The sequence below is a fragment of the Pteropus vampyrus genome, unplaced genomic scaffold, assembly GCF_000151845.1.
Source record: "Pteropus vampyrus isolate Shadow unplaced genomic scaffold, Pvam_2.0 Scaffold52, whole genome shotgun sequence".
In the NCBI taxonomy this organism is placed as follows: Eukaryota; Metazoa; Chordata; class Mammalia; order Chiroptera; family Pteropodidae; genus Pteropus; species Pteropus vampyrus.
This window is the reverse complement of record NW_011888833.1, coordinates 3,072,245-3,084,218: the sequence shown is the minus strand read 5'-3', so window position 1 is coordinate 3,084,218 and position 11,974 is coordinate 3,072,245. Positions and strand designations below refer to the sequence as shown.

Here is an 11,974-nt window from a genome sequence, read left to right as displayed (position 1 = left end):
GTGTTATCACGTTGACGCTGAATTCGGGCCCCATAACTGCCAGCGACTTACATTTTTATTCTAATCATCATTTGATTCCTTTTCTTCCTCTTTAGCTTGGAATGTTGAATTTCCTTTGCCACTCGGCATCCGAAAATGATTGGCGGGTGGTAACTGACGTAATTACAGAAAAACATTATTGTTCTTTTCGATGAGCTTTCGAAAAAAGAGATGAACCAAAGAGAGATTTATTTCTTCAGTTCACTGATCTCACATGTTCTAATTTCAGGAAAAGAATTCTGTTGGAGTTTACTTTAAAAATTTGTTAGCAATTAAGCAAAAATATTTCTTGCAGGTGTGAATGATACGGCCAAGAAGTCACATTTGTCACAAAAGGGATTCACTGAACAACAAGAACTGAGGAGTCAATTTTGATTTATGGTTTCATTTCCTAGGTCTGCTTTTTATAAAGTTATCTTCCGTTTTCATAAGCTCTCAAAGTCTTCTACCAGCATTTAAATATTTGAACAGAGAATTCTTAATATGATTGAAAAATGTTTCAAAATGAGCAGCAACCTAGACCTTGCCTTACATCTGTGTCCTTTTAAAAAAAACTGTTTTTATCTTTATAACTTAAGCGTTTGGCACAGGCTCTGCATACAGAAGATGCTTATTTACTATTCGGTAGTAACGGCGCCTATAAATATTCCCACCCCAGAAGGGCCGTAAGTCATTGGTTGGATGTGAGGCAACTTCTAGGTCACTTTTCCGTACAGGTCATCTGTTAAATATTAGAGAATTCTTGGGGCTTTAACTGAGCTCTAGCCTCAAGTTTGAGTCTGTATGTCGGTTTATTTCTGTAGAGAATAAGCCTGAGGTTACACGGTTCTGCTCATAGATCTTTCAGTGGGAGGAACACTGCAACTCGATAGCTCCCAGGGTGTCCGTTTGCTTTTTGGTTTTTTTCCCAGCCAATTTGGTTGCGATTGTTTACTCATAGAAAACGTACAGTTTATTTTATAATACTCCATATGTCCTCTTTATTTCAATCTGTACAGATGGGAGAAAGGATTTTTGTAATACCTCAGCTGAACGATGGATACTCATCCTAGCGTCTGAGATTAGATTGCTCCAGGCTGGGTGTAAGATTGATCTTTTAGGTGATTTAGCATTCTGCCCTTGGATTGGTTTAGATGTATCTTAATTTCTCTTATTTTTCAGAAAGCAAGTGGAATTACAACTTTTGTTTCTTCATAATTTCCTTTTGTCTCCTAAGGGTTTTCCATGACCTCTCACTATATGCATGTGCCAGAAAGATCATAATTCGTTGTACTTGGATCATATCTCTTAAATTAATTGAGAATTTATTTTCTATTTTACCGAAGCGTATCACTTTTTTTCTTATAAATTTTTCTATTTGAAAATTACAAAAAATAATTAAAATATTATTCATAATCTTATTATCGAGAGAAACCAGTGTTTGTATGTTAGTGTATTTTTTCCTTTGACCTTTTCTTTTTTCCTATACAGGTGTATGTTTTTCTTTTACAAAATGGAAATCATACTCTGTGTTTTAAACCTTCTGACTTTTTTATTTTCTTAGATTCATGTTTCAGGTAGTATTTAGAAACATGATTTTTAGTGGATGTGTTCAGGATAACTGAGGGACATTCGAACATCAGATTTTACTGCATGTCTGTAAGCTGTTCGCATAAGTGATATATTCTAACCTGGTTTCCATGAGCCGATCCTGAACTTCTGCTGTGCCTGCAGAGCTCCAGGAACGGTTCGATTCCGAGCGTAGACTTAGGATGAGAAGCGATGAAGTGCTTGCTCAGCGCTCTCTCTTGCCTGATTCAGGAGGCGCGATGCCCCCGTGCCCAGCTTCCTCTCCGGCTGCTGCCTGTCTGCCCGCAACCCCGGGCGCTCATCACATTCTCCCGCGGGGTCTCCGCTGCCTGGACTGACTTCTTCCCGTCCCCACGTTCACTCGACTCCTCCCAGCTCTCTTTTCTGCCACAGTTAATTACAGGACCACCCCACTCATCTCCACGTTGGAACGGTGTCTTCTGTGGCTGATTTCTGCCTTCTCGCAGGGGTCTTTGTGTCCCAGCGGACACCCTACACCTCTCCTCCCCTCCCCTCCAGCCCGCTGGGGTCCCCCTTAGGGGGGCCTGCACTTGTCAACTGGCCGGTCCTCTCTCCTGACCCCTCTGTCTCAGAGTCCTGCCCTCCAAAACTCTCCTGCTACAATTCTCGAATTCAGACATTCACGGTCCGTTTCTTTACACCCTCGTCCATCTGCTTATCCCCATTTGCACTGGCTTTTTTGACTCCGTGTCACAAAGCCACACTTTATAAAAAGGTAGCACTCTAAATTATTCCAGAATATTTACAGTTTCTGGCTCCTCATCTCATCAGAAGCACTCGATCTTTCCGCCAGATAACTTTGTTTCCTTTAGAAAGTCGTGCACACAGCCTATGACATAGTCACACACCCAGAGCCAAGCACATGTCATCGGTGACTCCGGAGTTGTGGGTATTTACGTACATTGTAAAAATATGCTGAATCTAAATACAGGTCAGCTTCTTCCTTCGTGAAAAATATTTTTAACTCACTTGCCAGCATTTCGCATAGCTCAAAAGACATAATCACATGTGCACCATAATCTAGAATTTATACCGCAATTAGGAAAAGAAAAAAAGTCCGTTACCATCATACCGCAATTAGGGGAGAAAAAAGGAGAAAAAGCAGCAGTCTCTCGGCACGTGGAGAGCTTCGCCGTGCCCCGCGGCGCTCCGGTTCAGGGCAGCTCCTGTCTGAACCCCAGGACCGCGTTCTCTCGGCGACCCCTCCCTCCCCGTCCCCACGCGTGTCTGCCTGTCTCCTTCAGAGAGGGAAACACAAGCCGGACCCCAGCCGCGCCCCGCAGACACACGTGAGGAAAGTCAGGACGAGGAAGGACGAGTGGGAGAGGAGGAAGATGGGCGTCGAGTTCGTGAGCGACGCCAAGGCCCCGGAGCGGGCCGGGAGCACGGAGGAGGACGCGGCGCCCCGCGGGTTTGTCATTCTGCTCTCCCGATCGCCAGCCTCAGGCCGCGCCCGCCCCGCTTCGGCTGTCGCCAGAGGACGTCGAGCCCCTTTGCCGACCGCGCGTCCTGCAACCGGGGCCAGGAGCACGACTGTCCCTTACTAACGCCATCGCGCTGTGCGGCTCTGCGTTCCCGAGTCCGGCGCCCGCTCGGCGGGGCCTGGCTGGGCTCTCCGGCCCCTGTTAACCAACTAACACGAGGTCCCCGTTCCTTTCAGAGTCCCCCCCGCATCCGCACTCGGAGGACGCCGGGGAGCCTGCGCCGGGCGCCCACGTCCTTTCTCTCCCGGCTAAACGCTTTCCTCCCCGATGACAGCCGCGGCTCGCCGTGTCGCGGCCTCGATCTCTCTCTCTGTTCTTTGCGTCCCTGTTCGCCCAGCCCGCCTGCCGTTCCATGGCTGCGGACGACGTGCCGTCAGTCTCCTTGCCGCTGGCGCCCCGTTTTTAAGCGAAGTGGAATTTGCCTCGTAGCCTCTGTCTCAGAGAAAGGACGCTGCGATCGCGGCCGCTGGGCTCTGCCGTCCGCCGCCTGCCGATCTGTGCGACTTCTCCACGTCCGAGCTGTGGCTCTGAGTCCCTGTGACCCCCGGGGGGCTCGCTGCTCAAGTAGTTCGTGTGGCATCGCTTGGGGCTCGCGCTAGCCGGCCGCGAGGGGCGTAGACGCGTGGTCTGTGTGTCGGCGACGTCTGTGGCTCAGACGCGTGTCACGGGAACCCGTTTTAACGGAATGTCCCCCTCTCCCGCCCTCTCCTTGAACGGCAGGTCTCACGCCTCGGATGTCACCGACTACTCGTACCCGGCCACGCCCAACCACTCTCTGCACCCGCAGCCCGTCACCCCATCGTACGCAGGGGGCGATGCACAGCCCCACGGGCCGGCGACCCAGGCCTCCGAGCACGAGTGCCGGCCGACCTCCGCCTCGGCGAGGCACGCGGCCCTGAACAGACCCCAGCAGCCGCCGCCGCCGCCCCCACCGCAGGCCGCAGAGGGGCCCCAGGCCTCCGCGCCCCCGGCCCCCGCGGACTACGGGTAAGCCCGGCTCCCCGTGCGCCCCTCGCCGCTCGCGGTGGCGGCGGAATCCTGCTGCGTGTGCGGCAGGGGAACGTTCTAACCGAGAGGCCAGGTCGCGGCCCGGAGTGACACAGAGACTCCGCTGTGACAAAACCCGCGTTAGAAAATGCAGCGACGCCCGACCCCCTTTCCGGCACAGGCGGGGTCCGTGTTCACGCGTCCCCAGTCCCTCGGACCTTGGACCCGTTCAGCCAGGCGTCGATGGTGGGGAGGACGCCCGAGTCGTGAGCCTGTCCCGAACCCTCGGGGGTCACTCTGCCATCTCACTGTGTCCTCTTGGCTGCGGTCACGTGGGTAAAACTCAGACACCGCCTACGGAAGACCCTCACGTCCACGCGTTTGGGGGTTTAAGCGCCCACCTTTGTCTTAGCTCTCGTTGTGGGGGGCCGACGCCAGTCTTTACGGAGTCAGCCCCCTCAGAGTCAGTGCCGGGAAGAGCGATCATGTGGCCCCATTAACACGTGCTCTCTTCAGTCCAGTGTGTGTCACTTTCCAAACGAGTGTCCCTCGGCTGTCAGGTGTCCAACCTGGCCACCCGGCCAGGATGTTCCCATCCGTGGGCTCTCGTTAGCTCGGGGTCCCCAGAGCCTGTTCCGAGCTCTGAGTGTCGGGCAGAATCGGGGTCTGGGGTCCAGCTGCTCTGGAAAACGCTCGGCCAAACAGAATCCAGCACGTCGCTTGGCTGTCAGACCTCTCAGAGCTCTGATTTTCTATAGTGTGTATGGCGGGCTCGGGACGTCCCAGGGGGTGGCACGTGACACACGGCATTTTCCAAATCCAGCCGCAGAACCCTCGTTGGTGACCCACCCAGGAGAAAGGCTGCGTTCGTGCCCCTAGTCACAGACAGAAGGTCACTTTCTGGGTGGTCGCCTTCCACGTGGGCGATGTAGACCTGTGGGAAGCTTCCCGCCGTGTGTCACGTCGGATGCCTGCGCATGTGGTGTTTGGGGGAGGCCTTTGTCTCAGGCGCGTCAGAACCTCCCGTGTTGCTGCCTCGGTGACTGTGTGTTTCCTCTCTCTTCAGGATGCTCCCAGCCCAGATCATGGAGTATTACAGCCCCTCAGGACCTCCCCCTCCCCCGCCACCTCCCGTGATCCCCTCAGCACAAACCGCTTTCGTGAGCCCTCTCCAGATTCCCATGCAGCCCCCCTTCCCGGCGTCCGCTGGCTCCTCCTACACGGCGCCCCCTCACCCGCCCTCCGCAGGGCTGGTGGTCACGGCCCCCCCGCCCCCCGGCCCTCCGCCTCCCCCTCCAGGCCCCCCTGGCGCAGGCTCTTCCCTCTCATCCTCCCCCATGCACGGCCCCCCAGTAGCCGAGGCGAAGCGACAAGAGACGGCACAGCCCCCCATAAGCGATGCTCGAAGCGATCTTCTTGCTGCCATTCGAATGGGTGAGCGGATCCCCCACATTCCCCGTCTCCGTTCAGACAGGGGCTTCGGCCTCCAGCCAGATACAACCTAGTCTTCCAGAGACCACGTGCTGCCGAGATTGGTTTTTAGGATATGGTTAAAGGAGCTTTATTTGATTTTTTTTTTTTTTAATAGATGTGTTTTATGCCTGTGCAAAGTAAACTCATGCGCAGAACTGAGAATTCAGGAAAGCTTTACTTGACTAGAAATAGATAATACAAGTGATTAATTGACTTTTCTCTGAGTCCTCCTCTAAGGGCGAAAGTATAAATGAAAGGAAATGAGCTCATATCGATAATTTTGACTTTTTTAAATACCTCCGATACATCCTAGACTTTTCACATTGTTAGCTTGATGGGCTGAGCCGTCTGCAACAGCAAAACCCTCGTGAGATGAAAGAGGTAGCGTCTGGTCAGATCAGGGTCGGGGAGCCTGGCCCCTCACCCATCCCGGCCTCCCCTCAGAGCCCCACATTAAACGTCTGCTCCAGACCAGGTATTCTCAACCCCGGGTCACAGCCCAGGTTGGTCGGGGGGCATCACCGACAGAACGTGGAGATTTTCCCAGAGCTGCTCATGCACCTTGAGGGGCTGTGCCGCCTCTGGCTCACAGCTCAGTTGGTTCAGTCCGGAAGTGCCTGAGGGAGCCTGGCTGCGGTGACACCCTTCGTGGGACGGGATGGCCGGGACGTCTCTGCCTCTGCCTTTCTACCTGAACCCCCGAGAGTCAGGCCGAGTGTGGCGCACACTCTCTCCCGCAGCCCCCAGGGTTCCGGCCCATCTCCAACGTCGCTGGCACTCTGATTTTGTCAAGGAAAAATGTCCCGGAGTTGTAACGCCTCACAGATAATGAATTTGGGGTCATAGTAGGACAGCGTTTTGCTTTTTGACACCGGCGAGCCCTCTCCAGTAAGAGTGATACATACAGAGATACAGAGATCGTTAGGATCTAATCGTGAAGGAACCTATGCTGAGCCCAGATCGAGGGCATGCTAGGAAAACGTGAAGGTCACGGACAGCAAGGCTGAAGAACTGCCCAGATTAAAGGACACTAATGAGTCCTTGGCCGTGCCACCCTGAATGGGCCCGATCCCCTCTGATCTCGGAAGCTAAGCAGGGTCGGGCCTGGTTAGTACTTGGATGGGAGACCACGTAGGAAGACCAGGTGCTGTAGGTGTAAAAAATAAAAAATAAGGGATTGTAAGCTGACAAGGTCCTTGCAATCTGGGAGGTCGACCAAGGGTTGCCTCGCCTAAAAAAAAATTTTTTTTAAATAAATAAAAATAAATAAGTAATAAAGATCACTGATGAAACGTGACAACCCATGTAACGGTTGGTCCCGTGCTGTATCTTAGCTGGTGGAGACCATTTTTCGTATGCTGTTTTAGGTCTGTTGGCAACATTTAAATTAAATTTGTAGAATAGATGGTAGTATCGTATCTGTGCTAACAGTCTGATTTTGATTTGAAATAAATTTTTAGGAATTATAATTGAAGTACTTCAGGAGCAAAGAGCTAAGTGGCAAACTATATGCCACTTATTCTCAGATGGTTCACACACACACAAAAAAGTGTGCGTGTGGATATTAATGACAGATAAAACAGATGCGATCAGATGTTACCAGTCGGGAAACCTGGGTGTAGTAGGTTCTGTGGTTACGTTTTTACACTTTTCTTGCAGCTGCTCTGTACATCAGAAACTATTTCAAAAGAAAAGGTTAAAGACCTTACTCATTAAATCATCACATATTCCATTTCGTTAGTTATCAGGTGCGAGTAGACGGTTATGTTTTACAGCCATTTACCACTTGTTTTTTCTGTTTTATTGATTTATTTACTTCGTCATGAAACTCCTATTTCCCAAGCTTTTCTCTCCTCGCGTTTCTAAAACGTCATCCTTGGTGTCCGTAAGGTAAAAAAAAAAAACAAAAAAAAAAACGTTGAGGAGACGTCTCAGTGCTCAGGGCTCAGTGCTCAAGGCTCAGGGCTCAGTGCTCAGTCGCTCCCTGCAGCCGGGGCTGAGCTCTGAGCCGTGCGTCCCGCCCGCAGGGATCCAGCTGAAGAAGGTGCAGGAGCAGCGGGAGCAGGCGGCGAAGCACGAGCCGGCGGGGGACGACGTGGCCACCATCCTGTCGCGGCGCATCGCCGTGGAGTACAGCGACTCCGACGACGACTCGGAGCTCGAGGACAACGACTGGTCCGACTGAGGCGGCGGAGGGCGCGGCCGGGCAACGCTCCGTGGTCTCGACGCCCGGCTAGTGGTACCCTAATCCCGTAGCTTAGCAACTTTTATACTAATGATGTGTTCTTGCTTTTGCACATCCAAAAATCCTGGGTTTTTTTCAGTATTTACTGTGTAATACTTAAGTGCCACTACCCGTAGCTGCCCACGGGCAAACACGCCCAGCGACCCGCAGCTCGTCCTGTCCCCGCGGGCCGTGAGCGTGGTCAGTGCGGTTTGCGTTCGCTGCTCGTCCTTCTGCAGGCTTGCTGCGTGCTCGTGAAGCTGCTCGGTGTTGGGCCTCTGCCAGACTGACAGTGACCGTCAGAGTGATGTCTTCCAGTCAGTGAGGGACACTGTTTCACCTTGCTGTGTGTGTGCGTGTGTGTGTGTGTGTGTGTGTGTATTTCAGAAGAAGGTGGTTCTAGAAAGATGTAACAAGGAAGGAGAGTCGAGTGCTTCCGCTTCCCTTTTCCTGCCGTGGCGGCCTCTGAGTCAAATGTGCTGTTGAGTCATTTGCACACTGTAAACCGTGAACTTGGCCGGGCCCCTTTGCAGGCAGCGTTCCCCGGGGCCGTTCGCTCGGTCAGCGCCCCGCTGGTGACTTTTGTAAGAGGTATAAGCGGCTCAGGTGGAATGAAAATGAAGAACAGGGTCCTTTTCCTTCCGAGGCCGGTGGGGATGGCACGTGGCAGCCCGTGGGCTCGGGCAGCAGCGGGCGGAGCGGGCGCGGGAGGTCTAGGAGCCGCAGAGCCGCGCTCGGCCGGGATGCGGAGGCGACCTGCGCGGGCCACGTCCCGGAGTCGCGTCCTAGGCCAGGCCAGGCCAGTGGGAGTTCCTGGCTCCCCAGCGTCCTGCCGAGCATGCTCCAGGGGCCACCTCGCGGCACTCGGCCTGACCGCCGAGAGCCCAGGCGTAGGCGGGTGTAGACGCGCACAGCTGTTCGCTTTTCCTGGTGCTGTGGCCACATTAGGGACCCATCACAGGTGGGGCCCCCGCCTGCCCTAGAAGCACACGGCTCTCTCTCCTCACGCCGCCGTCGGCACAGTGAATTTTAAGCGCACCTCAGATCAGATCAGCGCGGTCCTTCCGCCTCTGCCCTTCCCGCTGCTCTTCCCATGTGGTGATGAGTGTCGCGTGGGGCCACGTCCCCCACGCAGGCAAACCCTGGGGCGACGCGGGGATGAAAGCTTCCGCTTCGTAACTCTGGCTGAGGGATAACTGCCAGGGTGTAGACACGCACAGCTGTGTAGACGCGCACAGCCCAGAATAAGCAGACGCCCCAGGCTTCGATGCTAGCCCGGACTTCTCAGACACACTAAGACACTTTACCTCCTGAGGACGCCCAGGCCCGGCCTTGCACACGGTGGGTCCTAGCGACACCCGGTCACGGTGAGCGAGCCTTTGGCTAAAGACAGAGTTGTTTGTTTCGTTAGCAGGACCGGAGTTAGTGGGGTTTTGTTAGCGAGTTCACCCGAGGAAATCAGCCAGCGCCGCCCCCCTGCCCAGTCACGTCAGTGTCCCTGAGTGGACACTTCGCTTGTAGGTGGACGTCATTTAAAGCCTGCGCGTTAGGTTTCAGTAACATAGATTTCGAAACTCCGAAAAGTCTGCATCCCCTTCCAACACCCTGCTGCCCCTCCTTCCACGGGCCAGGCGGGTCCCAGCTGTTCGGGCATATGCTGCTCGAGGATGTTTCTCGGGGCGAGTCACCATGATTTTATCCAACATCAGTAATAGTTATTAATGAACTTTAAAATTTTTCTCTTTAATTTCTCTCTTTTTTTTTTTCAACATAGAAATCTCTTTTGTTGGCGTTATTCCTGAGACTTTTACGTTTTCGGTCTTATTTTGTCTTGATAACAGTATTTTTGTTTCGTTGTTGTTGTTGTTGTTGTTTTACGATATTTTGTCTTTATTGTTACGTTCGGATTAGGAGTTACCTGTATAATTCTGGAATGTACTTGGAGATGCTTCTTTGTTTATGTTCCCTCTGTTCTCAGGAGAGAGAGAGAGCACGTGAAGCTACTATCCACGTCAGGATTTCTTCTGTTTATATCTTATTACCATAAAACCAGTGGCACTTTATTCATAAATATTCATAAGCCTATTAGTTGTCTTTCTATAGTTTAATCAACGTTATCTTCAACTCGATTTTCTGACTAGCGAAAAAGCTTTTACCCCGAGGTGTTATGTAGCCTTTAAAAGAATAGAAAAGCACTAAAATCCAATTCAGATTATTTTTGCAGTATTTTTCTCAGCAGGTTTGACTTGTTCTAAAATTTAAATGCAGACTTTTTCTAATATGGTATTACATGGAAAGGAAAAAGTGACTATTTTGAATTTTCAGTTTTCACTTTCAAAAAGTATTTACCAATGGAGAAAAGCATTTAAAAGCATATTTCATATCTATGAATTTTACATTTTAAAGTACTTACGTATTATAAAGTTATTTTAAATTGTCCCCAGTCTTTCCCCTTCCCCCGTGTGTATTTTAGGTTTAACTTCTTGGAAGCTTTTTCCTCGTATCACAGATGAGGTAGAGGGGACAGGAAGGCCACACTCATCACCGCCCGTCACCAAACACAGACATGACGTGGGTGACTTTCTGTCGTTAGCCCCAGACCCAGCCGTGAGATTTGGTGCACTTAACGCTTTTCTTTAGTACAGTTAGAGAATTAACACTTTCGTTTCAGTACATTTTTAGACTATCGATCAAAACCCTCTCTGAGCACCAAGTGGCTAGATTGTGAAAGTTTTGTAATAATTTGCAGCTGGAACACACGGCACATTTTAATCCATTAAAGACTAGTGGGAATGTACCAGCCAGAGTAGCAAGTACTTTTTGTTTTTTAAGTCGGAGTATCTGTCATCTTGCAGTATTACATGCTGTTGTAAATTGAATTTAAAGTGGTATTAAAAAAAAAAAAGATCTGTTAAACAATTTTTATCTGTTTGTATATCTTATTATAGATTATGTACAAGTAACATCTAAATAAAATTACACTTTTAACCCTAAAAGTTTTTGCTTGTTTAAAACCATCTTGTGAACGTCAGCCATTGCTGTCACCTTCAAGGAGATGAGGGAACAAGCCCGTCTCTGCCTTCGTGGAGCTTTTAGTCTAGAAAGGAGAGACATTAAATATTGTCGAGTCAGCAGTTAAGGTCATGTGACGAGCGCTGTAGTTGTTGGTGCCCGGTCTCTGTGGGTCGAGGGATGCCGAGGTCTGAGAACGAACAGACGTTCGCTCGGGGCCGATGGGAGGGGACCGAGTTTCTTAAGAGCAAGGACGGCATCCGCATCCATAAGACGGGAAGGACAGTGTGGTGTTAATGAAACCAAAAGGTCAGTGAAATGGAGAGGGCGAGAGCGAGCGGTGTCCCGAGCTGGGACCAGAAGACGGCGGACACCTCCTCTTGTCCAGCCCGAGGAGGGCGCTTTGGAGCCCACAGAAAACCTCCACGTTTGCCGCTTGTGGGTTATTCGCCGACCTTGGCGGCCTCGTGCGTTAGAACTGACGTCGTATGTGGAAGGCCTCTTAGTGCTCGGCTGGTCCAGCTCCTCGGTGCCAAAGATGGGGAAACTGGCATCGCTTGCACGGCTGGCCCTCCGGGCTTCATCTCTTAGCCCAGATTTTCAAACTATGGTCCTCCTCTGTCACAGACCTTCAGAGCGAGGAATATATCCCTCTCCCTCTACAAGAAACCTACAAGATAATTGTTCAGTAAATGCGCGCATACCCATATCTGTCCGTCTATCCATCCATCCATCCATCCATCCATCCATCCATCCATCCATCCATCCACCTTATTTTATACATTTCAAAGTAAATCCCAGTATACTTCACCCTTGAACACTTCCACGTACATAGCGTAAATTAGAGTTTAATATCTGTGTTTGATGTTTTTAGGGTAACAGTTACTTAGAGTGAAATACACACACCGTAAGTATACAGTTTAATGAGTTATAACAATGTAGCTCTCATGAAACAAATCCCATCAAGATAGACAAACCTTACTGTGACTTCATGTCCCGTTAGAGCCAATTCTCTTCTAGGCCCTGGAGAAACCACTGTTCTGATTTTTTTTTTTTTTTTTTTTTTACCATAGTTTAGTCTATTCTAGACCTTCATATATATGGGTGGAGTAAAACAGTGTATATCCTTTTGCATCTCTCTGGCTTCTTTTAACACAGTTTTCGA

The 11,974-nt window shown here is 50.9% G+C and overlaps 1 protein-coding gene and 1 pseudogene across 1 annotated transcript in view; both read left to right on the top strand.

Annotated features, from left to right (window-relative positions):
* WASF3 (WAS protein family member 3) overlaps positions 1–10,164 on the top strand; it is a 30,306-nt gene extending 20,142 nt beyond the window's left edge. Inside the window, exons 7-9 of the mRNA XM_023530711.1 lie at positions 3,834–4,100; positions 5,167–5,534; positions 7,601–10,164. Of these exons, the coding sequence (XP_023386479.1) occupies positions 3,834–4,100; positions 5,167–5,534; positions 7,601–7,758 (793 nt within the window). The 3' untranslated portion in view covers positions 7,759–10,164. The remainder of the gene's footprint in view (positions 1–3,833; positions 4,101–5,166; positions 5,535–7,600) is intronic.
* LOC111739672 lies at positions 6,611–6,729 on the top strand (annotated as a pseudogene).
* Positions 10,165–11,974: the final 1,810 nt, after the last annotated feature.